The sequence below is a fragment of the Vicia villosa genome, linkage group LG1 (genome assembly GCF_029867415.1).
Source record: "Vicia villosa cultivar HV-30 ecotype Madison, WI linkage group LG1, Vvil1.0, whole genome shotgun sequence".
NCBI lineage: Eukaryota > Viridiplantae > Streptophyta > Magnoliopsida > Fabales > Fabaceae > Vicia > Vicia villosa.
In genome coordinates, this window is record NC_081180.1 from 143102747 (window position 1) to 143125946 (window position 23200).

General features: G+C 34.5%; 1 protein-coding gene across 1 annotated transcript; it reads left to right on the top strand.

Moving 5' to 3' along the window:
• The first annotated feature begins 11038 nt into the window (after nucleotides 1–11038).
• On the top strand, nucleotides 11039–15651 carry LOC131644367 (uncharacterized). Its single transcript, XM_058914850.1, has 4 exons — nucleotides 11039–11553; nucleotides 11665–11778; nucleotides 13368–13745; nucleotides 15198–15651. Coding segments are annotated over exons 1-4 (750 nt in total). The 5' UTR covers nucleotides 11039–11552; the 3' UTR covers nucleotides 15455–15651.
• Nucleotides 15652–23200: the final 7549 nt, after the last annotated feature.

Consider the following 23200-nt stretch of genomic DNA (forward strand, 5'->3'; position numbering starts at 1 on the left):
CTTCTTTAATCTTTCACCAATTACCACATGCACTTACTCTTCTTTTGAATGTGACTCTCCCCAACTTGGAGGTCAACCTGAATTTAGATTGTATGAATGCTCCCCTACTTTCTAAAAAGGTCAAAGAGAAAACACATCACCAAATTTTATGGTTGATGGTCCAAAACAAAACTTTTTATTGAGATCAAAACTCACCAGGTATTTTCCTTGGTGCATATTATGATGCTTATCTTGACCTCAGGCTCAAAGAATGGTTAGCAAAGGATCACACTCTCACAGAAGAAAATAAGTTTTACGTTGGAATAGGCTAAAAGAACTCTCAGATTCAAACAAGTGCCTAAATCACTTTCACAGATTTCCACAAATGATGCAACAAACGGTTTAGCATGATACAAACAAGTCAAAACAATTGATGGTCTCCTGCATATAGTAAACAATGGAAAGCTTTCCTCATAATGGTTAAGGCTAAACCGATCCAATAAAATAGTGTACCATAAAGAACTTCTGTTAGGTATTTACTAACAACCTAAGTTTCATGCACACATTAGGAGTTTGAGTTCAAAAATTCATACCTGCTTTGTCACTTTTATTGAAAAAGAAAGTGAAAACTTAATTTTTGAAAAAAAATTTCACTCACTACCACTTTCATGCATGTTGCTCCTTTGTCGGTGCTTTGCTTGAGATTCTCATTCTGTTGTGGGACTACTTACTCTAAATCGAAATGGATAGAAAAGAAACAAACTAATTGCAATACTTAACAAATACTTTAAAGAAATAAACAAGTCATAGTGACCCTAAGGTTCACCAGAGTACAGGTCAGAAAAAAAAAACAAATAAGACAGCAGCAGTATTATCATCGCATCAGTTACCAGAAATAAACTCTCCTCTCTCATATCTCCTCACACAAACATCGAATCAATATCAGCATCAATGTCTTCATCCTCTTGTTCTGGGTTATTATTCCCAGCGCCACCTGCACCTGTACCTGCATCCCCCCCAACAGGAAAAGGGTTGGTCTCCGGCCAACCACAGTAGGTGAAATAGCTCTCCCGGGCTGGGAAAGTTCTCTCTTCAGGGGCAACAGATAGGTTCCTGAATTGCTGCTGCATGGCATCGTGCAGGAAAATCTGGGATCTCTTATTCGCTTCAAACATAGCCGAATAATAGTGATGAGCCACTAGAGGATCAAAAGGCCCTGCACCACTATTAGGTGGTGCTGCAGAGACAGAAGGTCCAGCTTGGGTGGCTGCTGATTGATCCCTGTAATATGGCTTTGCACAGAACCTGTCAATAAAAACATCATCAATGAAAGTGTTAATCACATGGTGTCCCTGTCCTGGAATTTCTACCCCTGCCTCTTTGCATAATCCCATAATCAAACCGGGTAGGGGTAGCACACATTTGGCATTAATGCCATGCTGTGTGTCACTCAATGCAGCTCGGCGCAGTTCATTCGAAAGAATGAAGGCAACATCAACAGTGTTCTCGGTCATGATGGCGGTTATTAAGAAAGCCACATCAAGCGGAATGGTGGTGACATGAGTCCTTGGCCGGATGTTGTAGAGGATCACCGATAGAATTCCCCTTGCTTGAATACTCAGATCCTTCCTGTTGTAATGGGTTGGGTTCCCTTGCCGGCTAAGCTCTGGTCCTCTCCCTGGAATACAAATTGTTTCAGATATCATCTCCACCATGTTGGCACAATTGTTGACATTCTGCCGGTAGAAGCATCTTTCATTCTCCGACAATTGGAGGGGTTCCCCTAAAAATTCACTGATTGACTCTCTGTCGAACGCCACAGTTTTGCCTCTCACATAGCACTGATATGAATAAGCGACAGATTCATCAGTAGTCTTAATGGCATTGGCATAAAATTCCTTGACGATGTCGTAGTCAATTACAGTGTGTGGTTCAAACACACGTTGCCAGTTCCTATTCTCAAGAAAATCCCACATAGCAGCATAAGGACCCCCTCCTTGTCCTAAGGGGACAACCACTTTCTCAGTTAAAATGGTGCGGGAACCCAGATTCTTGAACCTGTCTGCTTGGGCCCGACCCATAAATCGATCAGCTTGGTTTGCAGTAGCACGGGAACCTCTAGGACCAGAGCTTGTGGACTTGGTGCGTACTCTCTTGGCAGGATTCATCTGCAATTATCACAACAAATGACAGAGCAGCATATAGGGTCAGAAAAACAAAGCAAAATTTTTCAAAAAACTCCAGCCGCGGCGCGACTGCGGTTTCCCGCGGCGCGGCTGCGGCGCATCAGAGGGTTTCCTTCCCTGCACTGGACCTTCTTTGAAGGCCCTAACACCCTTAATCAGACCATAGCAGAGCAATTGAACAACAAATCAATGTCTTCTACCCTAGGGTTCGCACAAATGTCATTAAATCCTAATACCTAAGATTTAGGGTTACCTTTGAGTAAGACAAACTGGCTAGAACACAAGAGTAGAGAATGAGGAACATACCTTGCTGTAGATTGAGTAATGATGAGTGAGAATGAACAAGATTAGTGGGTATTACTGCAGATTCGCGAAATTTCGCTCTGAGGAGTTGGAGGTTTGAAAACACAGAATGAGGGGGAAGTGAGCAGTTTTCAAATTAAAATCTGTTTTCTATTTTCACCCTACCGCGGCGCGCAAGGTCACTCCCGCGACGCGCAGATATCTCTGTTTGGCGTCGCGGCGCCCCACAAAAGGTCCGCGGCGCGGTCTTAAACTTTTTTTTTTCTTTTTTTTCTGCTTGCTTCCCCACTTCAATGCGTTATAACCTTCCTTGTGCTTATTGCACTGATTTGATGATAAACATATAGAAATTAACAGAAAAAATAAAAGAACTTACTTAAAATTAAAGGAACTTACTCTGTTGGGTTGCCTCCCAACAAGCGCTTCGTTTAACGTCGCATGGCTCGACGGTCCAACTCCTCTGACTAGGAGTTCAACAGTGAGATTGTGCATGCTTCTCTATCAAACTCTCCCCCAAGATAGCTTTTCAACCGTTCTCCATTAACGGTCCAACTGTCTTTGGTCTTACCATCTTCAATAGTAATTGCCCCGTAAGGTTTAATTTCCTTGATTATCAACGGTCCTGACCATTTAGACTTCAATTTTCCTGGGAAGAGCCTGAGCCTGGAGTTGAATAGTAATACAAGGTCGCCTACCTTGAACTCTTTCTTTTTGATTCTCTTATCATGGTACCTTTTCATGTTTTCCTTATACATTTTATTAGACTCATATGCTAGGTACCTGAATTCTTCAAGTTCATGGAGTTGATTCTTCCTCTTCTTATACGCCAAACTATCATCTCTATTGAAGAAACGAAGGGCCCATAGTGCTTTGTGCTCCACCTCTACCGGTAAATGACATGCCTTACCATAAACCATTTGAAAAGGTGATGCACCAGTTGGTGCTTTGTATGCTGTCCTATAGGCCCACAAGGCATCGTCTATCCTTACCGACCAGTCTTTACGGGACTCTGACACTGTTTTCTCGAGAATGTTTTTGATTGCTCGATTTGAGATTTCTGCTTGCCCGTTGGTTTGGGGGTGATAAGGTGAAGCTATCTTGTGGTTGATATGATATTTGTCCAGCACTTTTGCCACCTGTTCATTAACAAAATGAGATCCACCATCGCTTATGATCACTCTAGGCATGCCAAACCGTGTGAAAATGTTACGATTTAAAAATTTTAGCACTGTTTTGGCATCCGCCTTTGGTGTAGCGATGACTTCAACCCACTTGGAAACATAATCCACTGCAACTAAAATATATTCGTTAGTAAAAGAAGGAAGAAATGGCCCCATAAAATCGATCCCCCAACAATCAAAAACTTCTACTTCAATGATGGTTTGAAGTGGCATCTCATCCCGTTTACTTATCCCACCAACTCTTTGACATTTGTCACAACTCTTTGCATGGTGATGGGCGTCTTTGAAAATTGTTGGCCAGAAAAATCCGGATTGGAGGACCTTTGTTGCCGTCCTCCATCCATTAAAATGACCACCACTTGGTGAATTATGACAATGCCACAAGATTTGTCGGGCTTCTTCTTCGGTCACACATCTTCTTAGAATTCCATCCTTACCTATCTTGAACAAGTATGGGTCGTCCCACACATAGTACTTTGCATCTGCTAACAACTTTTTCTTTTTGTTCCAGTCAAAGTCCTCCGGTATCATACCGGTTGCTTTATGATTCGCCAAGTCGGCGAACCAAGGTCTTGTTTGTATTTCAAAAAGTTGTTCATCCGGGAATGTCTCATTTATCTCAGCTTCTTGGTTGGTGACATTTACATTGACCAACCGGGATAAATGATCTGCTACCACATTTTCTGACCCTTTTTTATCCCGGATTTCTATGTCAAATTCTTGTAAAAGAAGGACCCAACGAATGAGTCTTTGCTTCGAATCCGGTTTGGTGAGCAAATATTTTATTGCTGCATGGTCAGTATAAATCACCACTTTTGACCCAATGAGATAGGATCTGAATTTTTCAAGGGCATACACTATAGCTAAAAATTCTTTTTCTGTGGTAGCATAATTGACTTGAGCGTCATTTAATACCTTGCTTGCATAGTGTATGACATGAAAAACTTTTCCTTTCCGTTGGCCTAACACCGCACCTATGGCATAGTCGCTAGCATCACACATAAGTTCAAAATGGTTGTTCCAATCTGGTGCTACTATCACAGGTGCGGTAGCTAGCCGTTCTTTCAGGTCATTGAAGGCTTTAACACAAGATTCATCAAAATTAAAACACGTACCTTGATTGAGTAAATTACTCAAAGGCTTGGCAATCTTGGAAAAATCTTTAACAAATCTTCTGTAAAATCCTGCATGACCTAAAAAGCTTCGTACTCCTTTGACATTTATTGGAGGTGGTAGCTTTGAAATTACCTCCACCTTGGCTTGGTCTACTTCAAGTCCTCTTGAAGATACTTTGTGTCCGAGTACAATTCCTTCTGTTACCATAAAATGACACTTCTCCCAATTAAGTATCAAATTGGTCTCAATACACCTTTCAAGTGCCACGTCCAGATTGTTCAAGCATGTATCAAACGTCTTTCCGAACACTGAAAAGTCATCCATGAATACCTCAATACTCTTTTCAATAAGGTCAGAAAATATGGCTTGCATGCATCGTTGAAAGGTTGCTGGGGCATTGCATAGTCCAAATGGCATCCTCCTATATGCAAAGATTCCAAATGGACATGTAAATGCTGTCTTCTCATGATCCTCTGGGTTGACTACGATTTGATTGTATCCGGAATATCCATCCAGAAAGCAATAGTAATTCTGCCCCGATAATCTCTCAAGCATTTGATCCATGAATGGTAATGGAAAGTGGTCTTTTCTCGTTGCTTTGTTGAGTCTCCGGTAATCTATGCACATGCGCCACCCGGTCACAGTTCTAGTTGGTATGAGTTCATTCTTGTCATTCCGGATTACCGTCATGCCTCCCTTCTTTGGAACAACTTGTACTGGACTTACCCATGCACTATCAGAAATTGGGTAAATCATTCCTGCTTCTAGGAGTTTGATCACCTCTTTCCTTACTACCTCTTTCATTGTTGGATTTAGCCTTCTTTGTGGTTGGGCTACTGGTTTGAAGTCTTCTTCTAACATGATCTTGTGCATGCAATATGCAGGGCTGATACCTTTCAAATCTGCCAATACCCATCCGATTGCTGCTTTATTCTTTTGAAGGATTTGTATGAGTCTTGCCTCTTCTGTAGCATTTAACTTCGAGCTAATAATGACCGTCTTACTTCCCTCTTCATCTAAAAATACATATTTCAAATGAGTTGGGAGCAATTTTAATTCTAGCTTTGATTCTTTTACTTCTTTTTTTAGCTCCAAATCCTCCACTTTGTCTTCTTTGTTGGATATGTTGCCACCTTTCTCTAATTCTTTTAGAAACAACTCAATTTCTTTTTCTTCTTCTTGAGTGAGTACATTAACTGAATCAACAAGAGACCTCTCTAAAGGGTTAGAGAGATGAATTTGGCTCGCCACTCCTTCGACACTTGCTTCAGTTACATCCATGCGAAAATAATCATTCTTGTCTTTGGGTTGTTTCATAGCATCAAAAAGGTTAAAACATACCTCTTCATCTTGGACTCTTAGCTTCATTATACCGTCGTCGATGTCAATCATCATCCGGGCTGTTTTCATGAATGGTCTTCCAAGAATGATAGGTGAATCTTTATCTTCTTCCATATCAATCACCACAAAATCTACCGGAAACAAAAATTTGTTAACTTTTACTAACATGTCTTGTGCAATTCCATATGGGAGAGTGGTAGACTTGTCTGCTAGTTGCAAAGTCATTCTTGTTGCTTTCATCTCAATATTTCCCAGCCGCTTTACTATTGATAAAGGAATTAAATTTATGCTTGATCCGAGATCAATCAATCCATTCCCAATATTTTGATTTCCTATTGTGACCGGTAAAGTAACTCTTCCAGGATCTCTCGCCTTTTGAGGGAGGCGTGATATGATAGCACTACATTGTGCATCAAGTATAATAACCTCTTATTCTTCCGGTCTTTTCTTCTTTGTCAAGATATCTTTCATAAATTTCGCGTATTTTGGCATTTGGGCAATAGCTTCAGAGAATGGAATATTAATTTGTAGTTGCTTAAAAATTTCCATAAACCTGGCATATTGTCTAGCGTTGTCTTTCTTTGAAGGAGCATGAGGATATGGCAAATGTTGACTTGGAATCGTGTTGTTCGCCATCTTATCTTTAGCACTCCTTCTTTTTAATTTCTCCTTCTTGACTTCTCTACTCATATCTTCCTCTTTAGCCCCCTTGTTAATAATTTCGTATTCTTCATCTTCTCCATCATGTTTTTCATCTTCCTTTTCTTTATCGTCTTCGACCTCATTAGTTTCCGTCTCATCCTTGCCACCTTTTTGTCCAGACCTTGTTACCACTGCTTTGCAATGTTCCCTTGGGTTCTCTTGAGTGTTGGCCGAGAAAGTTGCATTTGATTGATTAGTTGCAATCTGCTTAGCAAGTTGGCCCACTTGAGTTTCTAAACTCTTTATAGCTGCTTCTTGATTCTTTTGATTTGTCATGGACATTTGCATAAATTGTGTCATAGTTTCTTCTAGCTTTGATTGTCCTCCTTGTTGCGGTGGTGGTTGAGTGTACGGTTGGAATGCTTGTTGTTGATACCCTTGATTCGGTGGCCTTTGTTGGTACCCTTGATTGTTATATCTTGGTGGATAACCTTGTTGGTATGGCTGATTTTGATATTGATTCGGCCTTTGTCCTTGGTTATTATTCATGTAATTCACTTCTTCTTCTTGCACTGGTGGACAGAATCCTGTTTGATGATCTCCCTTGCATAATTCGCACTTAGCAACTTGATATGAATTAGATACCCCGTTCAGCTCCTTGATCTGTTGTGATAATTTAGACATTTGTTGTGTCAAAAGTTCCACTTGTGAAGTTAGCAATTTGTTCTGAGCAAGTAGAGCATCACTGTTGTTCAACTCTAACATTCCGGGTTTCTTATCTCTTACTGTTCGATCATGATTGCCTTGACGATCATTTAGAGCCATTCGCTCTATTATCTGAGTAGCTTCTTCAGGTGTTTTGGACATGAGAGAACCACCAGCTGTGGCGTCCAAAAGTGTCTTGTTTGTGGCTGTGAGACCGTTACGGAACATATGGATTTGATCGACGTCTGTAAAGCCGTGTCCTTTGCACTTTCTCAACATAGCTTTATACCTTTCCCATGCTTCATTTAAGGATTCATTACTACCTTGAGAAAATACTGCTATTGCTGTTTTTGCTTCGAAGAATCGGTTTTGAGAGTAAAACCTTTCCAGAAATTTTTCTTCCAATGTGTTCCAATTAGTCATCACTGCTTCGGGTTGATCCAGATACCAATCTTTTGCCTTAGATAGCAAAGAGTGTGGGAACAACCTCTTAAATAATGCTTCCTCATCAGCTTGAGCGACACCCGTAGTACCTGCTAACTCATAGAATCGAGTAAGATGCGTGTACGGGTCTTCATGGTCCAATCCGGCGAAAGGACTTGCACAAATCAATTGTATGATACCGGTCTTCAGTTCTGTCGGTCGCCCGTTGGCGGCAGTTCTAGCGAACTGAGGATTGAGTCTTGGACTATTAGCACATGGACCATTAGCAGCCATGTTGACAACAGTAGGTTGTATAAAAACTTCCGGTTCTTCCTCCGTGAATAGTTCGTGAAAGAAGAATCCTTCTTGCGACTCGTCAATGGTTTCAAGTTGTTGTGACGATGTCGCGGTTGCGTTGTCTCTTGCTTTTGCTATGTTTGCTCTTCTTCGTGCTTTGCTATTTAACCTCCTAGCGGTCCTTTCGATCTCGGGATCAAAAAGAAGTTGATCGCTAGAAACTTTGCTGCGCATACACGATCTTCTGCAAAAACTAGCAAACACGTGAAACAACCAAATAGAGAAAATAAAACTTAAAACTCAGAATAAGAACTATTGCAATGCGTGCAATATTGACACCAATCCCCGGCAACGGCGCCAATTTGTTGAAAGTATTCGTGGGTAAATATTTTCGGTAATATATCGTATCCACAGGGATTGGTTAATATCACTGCCGTTCTATAGTTAATTATTTTGAGTTAGAAAAAGTAATTGGATTTGTGTTATGATTCTAATATTGTCAATAATAAGAATGCAAATAATGAGAATTTGTTAACGATTAAGGAAATATGTTGAGCTTTTAGGGTTCATCAACCTATTCCTATACAACTTATGGATTAATTCACAATTGAACAATCATTTGAACTATTATCTTCACTTATCCTCAAATATGATTCCATGTCTGCAAACCAAATTAGATAACTTTTACCGGTATGAGATTCGATCTCTCCAAATATCAATAACGATAATAGTAATTAGGAACGATAATTATGAAAACCCAATCACAATTCCATCTCTGCAAATTGCAATTGAATCAATATAGTAACCTAGGGCAAAAGTAAAAATCCTCTCTTTCGATCAAGGATTCAACAATGATGTAAATTAAAAGCAAGGTTTCTTATTGATAATAAAATTCAAACAATTGTTCATAGGAAAGAATCAATGGTATTGTATATTCATAGGTTAACTACTACCTTAAACTCAACAAGAGGAATTTAGCTCTCCATAGACATGAAGAACACACAAGAATTAATGGAGGGATTCATCTTCATCAATGGAATGTCTTCGATTGGTAAAGAATTGGCCTTCAATTGTTGTTCTTGACTGCAAACTCAGAATGCTCTCCTAATTTCGCTCACAAAAGATCTCCCCCTTTCTCTTGGAAGCTAGGGCTTTTAAATAGAAGTTTTGGGCTTTTAACGCCGAGGCCGCGGCGCGGCATCGGACTGGCGCGGCGCGCTCACAAACAGAAACTTTGGCGCGGCGCAAGGAAGAACTCTCGCGGCGCGACCTTTGCAGAAACCAACTTTTCCTTTGCCTTTGAGACTTCAAGCTCTCTATCCTCCTCATGTTCTTCTTAAGTTCCAATTCAGCTCAAAACCTGCAACAATAACACCCACAAGTGATTCGATTTGCTTTATGCATGAACTAAACTTATTCAGTTCAATTCTTCATAAAAACCTATGGATTCATCACATTTTTCATTGGTTTGGAGACTAAATCACTTCTATTAACACATGAATTTACCATTAATTTACTCCTAACAGTGTCCGTTTTAATTTGCAAGTACTTTATTTTTAACGCCTTTGTTTATTGTGCCTGTTTCTTTGAAGTTTGTGTGCATGCGTTCTGACTTCTTTGACGGCGTGTCGCTGGTTTCCAACGTCTTTGTTCTTTAATGACTTGTCTGTTTCCCAAGCGCTTTTTGTCCCCTTTCTTCTTTTATAAAAGGAGGTCTCATGGACCTTTCTTTCTTCATTTTTACGCAGGAATGGGTGGCGCTAAGGGAAGAAAGGGTTCTTCAACCTCGTGCTCTCGCGGAGTGAAGGAGGTGAAGGAGGTGAAGGAGAAGAAGAAGGTTTTGACTGGTTCTGCTTCTCGTCTCCTGGGGGTCCATGGCTCGGACGTGCAGGCTCAGTCTTCAGGCGTGAGAGTCATGATCAACGCTGATGGTTCTGAGACTGAGTGGGATGAGGATTGGTATAATTATCTTCATTCGGAGGAGTTCGCTCGTCGGGCAGAATAACGTGTTTTTGTTTTGTTTGATGTGTATTTTGTAACGCTCGTCGGGCAGAATAACGTGTTTTTGTTTTGTTTGATGTGTATTTTGTAACGCTCGTCGGGCAGAATAACGTGTTTTTGTTTTGTTTGACGTGTTTTGTTTTGTTTTGATTTCGGATTGTATCTTTTGCACAGTGTTTTTGGATTGGATTTATCATCTTAGTATTTTCAGTTTATCTGTTGCTTATTTATATTTGGCGTTTGCGTTTAATTAAAATGCGAGACAGTTTAAGAAAAAACATAAAAAAAAACACAGTTTCTGCATAATTCGGAAGTTCATTTCCGAATTCACCCTCATGAGGTGTTTTCGGAAGTTCATCTCCGAAGACACCCCCCATGAGGTGTTTTCGGAGATGCACTTCCGAATTATGGAATTTTTTTTTAAAAAAAAGCGCTTCAGAAGTTCATTTCCGAAGCAGGGGTATTTTGGGATTTTCGCTGGGGGTGACCCCCATAGGGAGGTGTCTAAAGAAATTTTCAACATATAAAGCCTTGTTAATATCTATTTATGCAATTGTTTCTTTGTTTGGACCTGATTCATTAATGACCATTAATTTGTCTTGAATGTGTTGTCAACACAATAAAGTCCATTGACTTAATTATCTATAATCAGATTAGGTTAATCGAACTAGTTGCTTTCCTAAAGGTCCTACTGACCTTAAATTATGATAGTTTGCCCCATCACCTTGGGAGCTCTTCCAACTTTGCTAGAAGTTGCCTAAAACTCGACTTAATTTTATATTGTGCTCCGAAGTCTTTTATTTGAATTAATGTCCAAAATGACCTAACATTTAAAAAGCTGGTTCCTCACATTCATCCTTCTTACTCTTAGCTTTATCTTTGTACTCCCACAAATATTTTAGACAACCTTATTAAGCTTAACCCTTAACTTCTCCCTTGTTATTTTTTCTTTTCTTCTCATTTATGAAATAAAATGTATATTACATTAAGACGAGGTAGAAGTAGTTGTAAAAAGGAATTAGGGGACACAATCAAAATAAAAAATCCTTAAATTTCCAATAGATATTAGTCATGTATATTAAAAACGTGGGCGAGTATAAAGGGTGGAGTTAGTTTGTGTGAGAAAAAGGAAAAAGGGATGAATTTAGCGTGGCGTTGGTCAAAAGGCATGAAGAAACAGTAATGGTGTGCGTGAAGGTGCAAGTGGAACGCGGGAAAGGAATCAATCAATTCTTTCCATTTTGACCCAACACCATCATCATATTATTATTCCTTTATTTTCTATTCATCATCATCATCAAACGCTTCTATTTGTTGTTCTTATTCTTCTCACAACAACGTTCACCACCGATCACCGTTTACTTTCTGCAAATCATCAAGTAAGTTCAACGATTTCTTTTTTTAATCTGTTTTTTTTTTTTGTTGATAATTTTGATGAAACGTGATTTGATTGTTTTGTTTGGACTTTGGATTGGAACTTAAACTCTCAGTGTATCCAAAGGTGAAATTAAGACAGAAAGATGAATTTGACGGTGGTGATGAACGAGACCTTGTTGGTTTGAAGGCTTTCCTCTCTCTATCCTTCCACTCACCTACTTCTCCAGGTTATTTTATTTCTAAATCATCCGCTTCTATTTTCTTACTTGCTAATTTTGACTTTGATTGATTCTTTTCCAATTTTGCTAATCGAAAGTGATCAAATCGAGAATTCATATTTCATAATAAACTGTTTTTCTAAGTTATCTTGGAAAACTTATATAAGGAAGTTGATTTTATAAGCTTTCCCAAATAGTCTTATATTATGTTTTTATAAGAGTATGCATATGGCCTATGTTAGCTTTGCTATGTATATTCGATCTTAAGACTGGATAAAAGGAGAAGGTTGTGTTAGGCGGTTGACAACCAACATAAAATTTTGTCGAAACTCTATGACATGGATCAACTAGAGTTATTAATCCCAGATAGCGGATCGGAGTGGCCGACCCCAAAAATGGGATAGCGGAATAGCAAATAGCAGGATAACTTTTTGGACTAATTATGCGAATAATCTACCTATATATTTAATGTAGATTAAATAACCTTTTGGAGTAATATATGAATAAACTACGTATATTAATCCCAGAATCAATATATTTTAAAAGAAAGAAAAAAAAAACTAAAAACGAATAGAAATGTAATGAGTAGAGAACAACAGGATAGAGAACAAAATAGAAAAGCAGAAAACAGAAGTAGCGAAGAAGAAGAAGAATAGGGAGAAGCTTGAAGCAGTTGAGATGGAGGAGGAGTTAGGGCAAGAGAAGCAGCGAACAGAAGAAACGCGATGGAGAAAGGTGAAAACATGAATGAGAGAGGAGAAAACACGAACGACTATAATAAATTTTCCAATTTTAGTTTTTTTAAGGGTAAACATGTCTTTTCACACTCCAAAAATGCTCTTAAAGCAAGAAACCACTCCAGGCCAGGAAATGCCCCGCTCCCGCAACCCGCTACCCCAGCTTTCCCATCCACTATCCAAAACTGGGATGTGCGCCCCTCCTCCGTAGCGGAGGGTTGCCGCACCGGGAGAGAATCCCGTGATAGTGTCTAGTGCGGCCGCTATTATTAACTCAGGGATCAACCACAAGAGTATGTATACGAGTATATCAGCATTTGATATGGATTTCTTACATTCCATAGTTGTCTATCATACTTTAACGCTGTAGTGAGCTAGAGTGCTTTGGCCGACACTGCAATTTGAATAAAGGGGAAGTGATGGAATCTTATGGTTCGCTCACCCCTCAACACACACACAGCATCATCTTGGTTCTGTATATTGTTTCTCAGGATTAACATTGAATCTTGAGAAGAGGGGGTAACTATTGGCCCATACGTGAAATAGAAACTTTTTAAAATGATGTCCATAACATGCATAGACTTTCTACTTTTATGTGGCTTGAGCATATGAATCAGCACTGGTTGCTCAACATGTTCTCCAATACAGTAAAATATGTTATTTCCTTGAAAAGCAGGAAATTTATGTGAAGCAATAATTTAGGCAGTAATCACAAGGATCAATCACATGTTTTGAGAATTAGAGTGTGATTCGCATTTATTGAACTCGATATTGATATCATTATGTTGAACCTTTTCATTCTTTTGGCTGTGGTCATCATCTGATTAGCAGTTAGTAAATATGCTAAGTCTAATTTTGCAGTAAAGGAGCATAAAGTCGTCTCTGCGCCATCTATTGTCAAAGTTCCAAACTGTAACGTACCACAAGTATCGATTCCAATAGTATCTGTAACCGAAGATTTTGGGGACTGCAGTTTGACATCCGATTCCTCCGGTTCTCCAGAACCAGAGAAGGAGGGAGATAGTGATGAGAGTAAAGTATATATTAGAGCCAATTTGATTCCACGAGTATCTGTTACTGAAGATTTTGAGGATGGCGGTTTGACAACCGATTTGTCAGGACCAGGGGGACTAGAGAAGGATGGTGGACCTGAAAAGGATGGTAATACTGATGATGAGAATAAAGTAAACATTAGAGCCAGTTCAATTCCTCGTCCTCGTGCTGTCATTTCAAGTCCTGGTAAATTTCATACTTCATCAATTTTCTGTTTTATATTTATATACCTATTGCTTTTTGCAATTTGAATGTCTGAGCTATAACTAAAAGTTGGTATGGAGATCACAAGAACAATTATACTTTATATCGTAGATAACAGGCTGCTTTGAAGCGAAGTGATATACATTACTGACTGGTAAAGAATAGATCCTTTAGAAAATACATAAATAACTTTTATTTTAAATATTTACTATAAAAGTAGTTCTAAAATGAGTTTTTAGATAAAGAGTCAAGCAAACTTGAAGTACCTTGAACTTGAAGGGGTATACCAACCTCATAACTGAAGCACACTTCATATGATTTATAATTCAAAATTGCTTCAGTCACAAACAAGAAAAGAAACATTGGAGAGCTGAAAAAGAATGTTTTAGGGAAAACTGGACTTTTGAGCTTATGGTGGCGACAGTTACATCTGTTAAGGAATATTGAGTAGTAGTATATTATATTGTTAGGAGACAAATTTAGGGGTCTTCTCAATGGGAAAATGTATTAGTATTGTTGTGCAGTAAAAGTGCAATAGAAATGGAGAACTATGGATCATGCAAGGTATCAGTAAGCATTCTATGTTTATCAGGAAGATCTCTCTGTGCTCAAGTTGTGATTCTCTCCATCACTATAGTATAAAGTCACATAAATGTTTAATGCATGTCACATCTTATTAACTTGTGTGCCTATATTCACACAAAACTATAGTAATGGAACTCTCCATTTGTTTTGTCAAATGGAGAAGATCCCTATTCTTTGTGACTTGTATTCTTGTCTACATTTCTTCAAAAAGTATAAAAAATATATTTAATTTTGATATTATATTAGAATACCAGTTTAATCAATTTAGAGTCTTCATTCTCCTGTTCTCAAAACCCGAATAGCAAGATTATCATATGTAAGCTGGTTTTTCATTATTCTATCTTAAATTTAATGCAAGCTAACACATAAAATATCATTGTGATAACAATTGCAAGAATCATGTGGCCAATCACTTTTTGTTCAAATGATCAGCAGGGTTTGCTTCAAATCATATGGTATGCATAAAGTGAGAATAGAACCTCTTAAGATATTTACAGAAGATATGCAAGATTCTAACTTCTGATTAACTATAAGAAGCTTATAATATTCTAAAATAACTTTCACTTCTAGCTGATAGAGAAGAGAACTCTATTCATTGGTTGTCGCTGTGCAATACAATGCTCCAACACAGTTGGATATTTGTAATTATTGAAAGCACCATCAATTTTACCGAATGCATGCTAATTCGTGTTTCCTCATTTTGCATCTTTGTAATTATTGAAAGCACCATCGACCATCAATTATACCTAATGCATGCTAACTCTAGTTTTCCTCATTTTGCATCTGTTTTATCTGTTACTCACGATTTATTGACATGACTATAAAGTTCTGTCTCAATTTAATTTTCAGAGAATGACCTATTGATTGGGAACAGAAACAAGATTGGAAATGGAAGACCATCTACTCCGAAGAATAGTAATGTTTCACCAAATAGACATTCTCTTGCTCAATGTAAAGTGAAATCACATGACAATAATGATATTGCTTCAGACACAAGAAAAAGCGTGGAGCCTAAGTCTAAAGATAAAACTGAACCTGTAGGAAAGAAAAAGGTCCATAAAGGCATCACAAAATCTGAAAATTTACACAGGCCCTGGAAGTTTTAGTTCCAGTATATTATGATCTTAATGTAGGACTAGGTTCCATCCCAAGGAAAAAGAAAAGAATAATATAGTGCATGTTTTGATGGAAATATGATGACATGCTTAATACTTCAGCATTGATTTTCAATGTTTACTTGTGTGTGCTGTGTGGATGTAAGCTTATTAAGCAATAAGTCAATGCCTGAGGTATTATATTCTTCTTTTTATTTTGCTTTATATTTGAGCTTTTTTTAGAAAGAGTGTTTCAGGATAAAGAATTTGATGTCTGTTATCTTAATTTATCAGGATATCAAAGAGATAAAGTATTCTTTCATAATATCAAATGTTGAAGATATTAATTTTTAAAATGAATGTCAATATCTCCTTGTCAAAAAAAAAAAAATGAATGTCAATATCTCAATAATGGTTAATCTGCGGTGTTTTTGGTTGGGACTTGGGACACATATTTGTCTTGATGGTTTTTTACAATATTTTCTTTTACAATATAGTCAAAGTTTCTATAATAATTAGTAATTATGATATATTTAGAATAAGAAACTGTTTAAAAGGTCTAGAATATGACATTTGGTAAAAATAAAATTGAACTATTTTGTATAAAGTGAAATTAAGGTTTAAATAAAAACAACTTTATAATTATTTGATATTGGACTAACAAAGTTCATAGTTTGAGTAATGAATTTGATTGAAGGAGGATATATATATATATATATATATATATATATATATATATATATATATATATATATATATATATATATATATATATATATATATATATATATATATATATATATATATATATAGGGAGCGTATCCAGTGAGAACTAATATTTATGTGAGAAACGAGAACTATCAATACCGATCGTTTGATTTAATTAACGGTTATGATTTAAAAATTCCATATAAAGAACACTTTACTTGATTTTTTTCTAGAATGATTAATATTTTAAAGAAAATCATTTAAAGATATTCTTACCAAAAATATTTTTATTTGATTTGTGAAATATATTTATTATAATCAAAATGTATTTAGTATTTTTATTTTAAATTAAAATTCTCTAAGCTATATATACATTTTCAAGACTAAAAAAAATACTAAAAAATAATATAAACTTTAAAATAATAAGAAGTATAATTTTTTTTAATATTTTTAATTTATTTAAATTCTATTCAATTAAAATTATATCATCTAATGTTTTAAAAAAATATTAGTTCTTACAAAATTAAAATAATTTTAAAAAAATTTTAACGTTTAATTCTTACATTTAACATTTTTATAACAATATAACAAGTCTTTCTTTTTAAAACAAAACATGCTACCAAATATTTTAGAAACAATTTAATCATTGCAATGGAAATTAATAAGTAAAAATTTAACAATAATTATATAGAACAATGGAAATTAAATTGACCTTAGAACAATTTATTTACCTAAATAAATTATGAAAAAATATAATTCTATAAACTATGAGATACAATGTTAGATAAGTTTTGTTTAAATTTAATTACAATCGGTATATATAATTTGAAAAATTACACTTTTAAATCATATACTTTAATTAAATTGTGATTAAAATATTTGGTAGCATGTTTTGTTTTAAAAAGAAGGACTTGTTATATTGTTTTAAAAATGTTAAATGTAAGAATTAAACGTTAAATGTTTTTTTATAAATTATATTAATTTTGTAAGAACTAATATTTTTTTAAAAACATTAGATGATATAATTTTAATTGAATATAATTTAAATACAAATAAAATGATTAAAAAAATTATACTTCTTATTATTTTAAAGTTTATATTATTTTTTAGTATGTTTTTTAGTCTTGAAAATGTATATATAGCTTAGAGAATTTTAATTTAAAATAAAAATACTAAATACATTTTGATTATAATAAATATATTTCACAAATCAAATAAAAATATTTTTGGTAAGAATATCTTTGATTAATTTTCTTTAAAATATTAATCATTCTAGAAAAAAATCAAGTAAATTGTTCTTTATATGGAATTTTTAAATCATAACCGTTAATTAAATCAAACGATCGGTATTAATAGTTCTCGTTTCTCACATAAATATTAGTTCTCACTGGAAACGCTCCCTATATATATATATATATATATATATATATATATATATATATATATATATATATATATATATATATATATATAGGGAGCGTATCCAGTGAGAACTGATACTATTATGAGAAATGAGAACTATTAATATCAGCCGTCAGATTTAATTAACGTTTAAGATTTATTGATTCCATATTAAGAATACCTTATTGAATTTTTATCCATTATGATCAATATTTAAAAATTCCATAAATAAAGTATCTTTTCAAAAATATTTTTATTTTTTTAATTATTATAATATTCTCAAAATGAGATAACCATTATAAGAATTATTATGCTTAATATTCAAATGTAATCACAATAATTTTTTATTTTCACTATTATTCTAACTCCATTTTAATTTTGATCTATAATTTATTTTGAATAAAATAAATTATTTTATTTATAATTAAAAAAAACTTATTCTTCATAATTGATATTGATTTGTTAACTATTTCATTTTGAATAATACTATTGTTATACCCCAAAATTTGCCCGCATCTTTTTTCAAGAAAACTCTAATCTGAAAATTAAGAGTCTCATATAATCATGGATTTTTATTTCAACAAATATCCTGATATATGAAATACTTAGTTTTTAGAATTTTTCTTATACAGTAATTTGGCTTGCAGTGGAATTTATTCTTACGCAAACGCCAAATACTGTTTATTACTTCACACATGCTATTTATTTATTTACAGATAAATAGTACTGACACAATTGGTACAGAGTTGAATCTTTTTTTGCAGGCGCAGAATCAGGAAACTCAGACTGTACTGGTAACAAGTAGATTATTATTATCTTTTGTTTCCCACTAATTTTTTTACTATATTCCATTATTTTCAAAAATCTTTTCAAATCTCTTTTTCAAAAATCAAATCCTAACTTTATTCTCCACATCTCTCTTTTTCCCAACACTATCATACACTTTCTTTCAAATCTTACTTCCACTCAAATTTTTCTTTTGTACGGAATCACATCATTCCCCAACGTCTCTATCCTTCTTTCCATTCTATAAATACCCCTCATTTTTTCCATAAAATCTCACATCAAATTCTAACTCATCTTTCAAATTCCTACTTCATATCTATTTTCTCTTCTTCCCTGACAAGAATGGCAAAGTGGATAGAGACACTGTCTCTTACAGTCATCACCATTGCTACGGTGATCATGACTTTCTTCTGCCTGCATAGTCCTGAAGAGTGTGGACCTGCAATGGTTGCACTCCCAATCATCTACATGTTATTGTTCATAGCATGGGTCATTAACCGTCATTCCTGAAGTCTGCCGTATTTCTTATTTCTTAAATGTACCATTTATTCGTCGTACTGTTCAATATAGTATGTAATATTTGTACTGTCAGTATTAAATGTTGTACTATTTGTCATAATATTGCTTAATTACTAAGATAATATTTTGTGTGTTTTCTGCCAGTCAAATATTCATTTTTCTGTGCATTAAATGATTTTCAGGGTTATTATCGGTAATTTTGCCCACATACAGTAAATATTAGTTATTTATTATGTGTGTGTTTTTTTAACAAGTCATGTAAATAAACTTTCATTTCTCACATAAAAACAAAAACAACAAAAAAGAAAATTAACTTTGACTGTTGATTTTTCACTCTAACTGCTACCTGAACAGTCAGTTGACAGCCAAACTGCTGGCAGTACAATTCTCAATGTTTTGTACCATCAATCAAATCAATCTTTCACAATTCAAAATTCCAAGATCTTTGTGCTAGAAGTCTTCTGAATATCACGCGATTAGCAGAAACTCAGCACTGCACAAAAATCAGGTACGCTTAACTGTCTCCTACACAAACAGTCCCTAATCAGGGTTTTTCTTGTTTTTACAGGAGCAACAAGTTTTTGAGAGCTCAAATGGATTTCATACACATCCATATATCTCAAAGTACCATCATACAAATTTTCAAACTTCAATTCACTCAGACGCACCGTCAGCAGCTCAAACAGTCAACAGACGACCCGTTTGACCAAAAAGTCAACAGACAGTCAAAAATGAATTTTTTTGTCAAAGTCCATATTTTGTCAAAGGATTCATCATTTGATCATTGGATGATCATAATTCATTAAGGAAAGATCAAAAATCAACAAAACCCTAAGATTCAAAATTAGGGTTTTTGCCTGAAAAGTCAACTCAACTTTGACTGATCATAACTCTCTCATCCTTCATCCAAAAAATTCAAACCAAAGCTCATTTTGAAGGAAATTCAATTATCTTTCAAATGCCATTGATCCCATGGTCATTGGATTCACCATTTGAAAAATATGATCAAAGACATTACAGGTCATTTTCAAAGTCAACAAAAAGACACTTTTTTCAAAAGGACACACAAGGAGCATCAAAAATCATTTTGACATGAGACCAAAGACATTGGTTAAAGGACTCTTTGAGGTTTCCAAAAAGTACAAGATCTCCTTCATATGACAAAAATTGAGGGATTTACACCTTGTTGAAGTTGGCTAAATTTTGGGAAAATGCATGAAACCAACATTGCTCAAAAATGTATTTTTTCCAAATGGGGCCAAGTTTTCATGGTTCAAACATCTTTGCCATGTTATTATGGGCCTCCCACGAGCAAGACAAGGCCCACACCTTTTTTATCCATTTTTGGCATGATTTTATCTTATTTTAAGATTAAAATTAAAAGGAAAATGGATGGATAAATGGTAGCTTAACTTCCAAGCATGACTCACCCAAGGAATCTTCATCTTTCTGCAGAGAATTGAAGAGCAAGGCAGGTGCATTGAAGGCAAGAAGACTTGGTCAATAATTCAAAGCTTTTTTAATATAAAAAATGCAAGAATTCCACAAAGACAACTAGTTGCTTCTTAGCTTCAATTCTAAGCACTCAATGCTTATAAATAGGCTCCAATACTTCAGTAATGAAAGAGACACGAATTCAGAATCAAACTCTTGCTTGTAACACACTTGTAACATCTTAAAATATTCAAAGAATTTTGAAATTCGAATTCTAAGTTTAAGCTTGTTTCAGTACAAAATAAACACTCAAACACGTTCCTCGAACTTCACTGAACCTATCCAGATCATTTGCAAGCTTTGAAACTCATTGAATCAAGCACTACAGGTCACGACTTGTTCAAACTAAAACTGACTCATAGCTCATAACACACATATATCTAGCACGATGTAGACATATATTTGAACTTGGTGTGGTGTGTAGATCATTTCTGGAACTTTAATTGAGTTTTAGACGTTTACACACGAAGTTACCATTCTAGGGTTCATAATCTCAAAATTAGGGCTTTCTGAAATAGGCAAAATTAGAGGTTCTAAGTGGTACCATTGAGTTCGTATGGATCAGACGAATCAAATGGATAGGTCGCGCCAAATTTATTGTTACGTTTGACCCTATTCGCTATTTTGCAGGTTTAGGAAGAACCAATTACAGCGCTTTTCTCATAAAAGCGCTATTAAAAGTCTTGTCTGGAGGTTGAAGACGAAGACGTGTCACCCCCTATTGATTCTGACGCGCGCGTTTTTTTAAATATAACCCTTGGTTTCAGTGTTTGCAGGCGCGTCATAAGTGATGTTCCCTCACCATCTGGGCCATCTGATCTCATTTAATGGCTCATCCAACGCACCAGATCAAGCAATCGATACCATGGACTCACATGCATACCACACAGGATCATGTATCCTTTTATTTTCTATTTTATTTTGATTTTCTTTACAAAATTAATTAAAAATAGTTTTAAAAATCCAAAAAATACACAAAAAATATTTTTAGACTTCTAAAATAATATATTATTTTCTGAAATAAAAATATTTTATTTTTCTTCAAAATTTCAATATTTTGCATTATTAATTAGTATATATTTATATATTTGCTTTTTAATTATTCTAACCAATCAAAAAATCATAAAAAAATTGTTCTTCATGTTAAATATTGTTTATATATTATAAACTAATTTTGTACATATTTTGAATAATTTTATCTTTAAGTTTTAATTATTTGTATAATTATTTGCATAATTATGTTTTAATTAACTTAAATCAATTTCAAAAATTCCAAAAAAATTAGTTTTGTTTCATAATTAATTAACAAATATTTTGTACATATTTTAAACTTAATTTCTAGGTTTAAATCTATTTTCATTTTTTTTCTTCATTTTAATTTAATTAATCATGCATTAATTATAATTAAAATGAATCATAAAAAATCCAAAAACATGCCCTTTTATTTTTCTTGCAATTTAAATTCCTAGATAAATGTATAGGATGTCAAATTCATGTAAATAGGCTAGTTTACATTTCCTGCACAATCGATGTAATAGCGTAGATTTACTTTCCGCACTTTACATTTCCGCATTTTAATTTCCAGCAAATATAAACTGCGTGTATGTCAAAGATAAAATTGAACCGTTAGATCACTAACTTCAAAGATAAAATATCTGAATACAAACACAATCACACTTGCACCTCTTAAGGTAAACCCTTCTCATTCTTTTCAAAATCAAAGTCAAAATTCCACTGTTTTGAGTACAAAATCGAACCTTGCGTTTATATCCGGTGAAAGGATAGATTTTTAAAGGAAATAGGATAAAGACCTTACAACTCAGGGTAGACCTCCTAGTTTGCTTGCTCAAATCAAAACAAACAATACACTGTTGTTTTTCAAAACAAAACTTTCCAAAAAGACAATACTTTGTATACATCCAAACACGGATTATTACAAAGTTAACGTTCTTTTCAATACATCTTTCGAAAGATAAACAAACATTTTGTATACATCCACACACGGATCATTACAAAATTCAATTTACAAAAGTATTTGGAACCACATATGAGCAATTTCAGAGCAATTGAAAAGTGATCGAAAAACAATTGAGCTAAGCAAACTTAAGAGCCCATGGATAACCATGGATACAAAGGGTGCTAACACCTTCCCTTTGTATAACCTACCCCCTTACCCAGAATTTCTTAAAGGTCTTTTTTCTGTTTCTTTTATAAACCTTTCCTTAATTGGATAAAATAAAAGGTCGGTGGCGACTCTGTGAATTTTTAAAAATGCGAAAGCATTAAGCGATAAAAAAGAGTCAGTTCACGTATCTCTACAGAACAGAGGTATGGCCCGGGATTAAAAATCGGAGGTCCACAACTATGAATATAAAATTTAATTTATACTTTAGAATTCATATAATTTTATTCTTCACAAAATTATAAATATAACTTATTATTAATTTGGCACTTATATTTTCCTTTAATTAAAAAAATTTAAGAATGTAAATTTATTACTTATATTTTGATTCGGATGATTTAATTTTTTCTTTTGAATTCTATAAGGGAGAAAATGAAATTTATTACTTATATTTTAATTTTATTTTTAATATTTTTATTTGATAAAAAATATTGAAGAAAACGAAATTATTACTTATATTTTAATTTGGTTGATTTTTTTATTTTAAAGTTCGGAATATTTTGTTTTTGCAATTTATTATTGCAATTATTTTAAATTAAAACATATTTTTGATTTATCAAATATATTTTAATTTGATTAAAAGTATTAAGAATCTAAAATTATTAGATATATATAGATTTGGTTGAATTATTAATTTGTAAGCTCGGTAGTTTTTTTTAAAATTTTAA

Bases quoted from the DNA above. Each gene is read 5' to 3' on its own strand.
- LOC131644367 (XM_058914850.1), top strand. The intron at 11,779-13,367 runs GTTATTTTATTT...CTAATTTTGCAG, and splicing joins CCACTCACCTACTTCTCCAG to TAAAGGAGCATAAAGTCGTC. The intron at 13,746-15,197 runs GTAAATTTCATA...TTTAATTTTCAG, and splicing joins TGCTGTCATTTCAAGTCCTG to AGAATGACCTATTGATTGGG.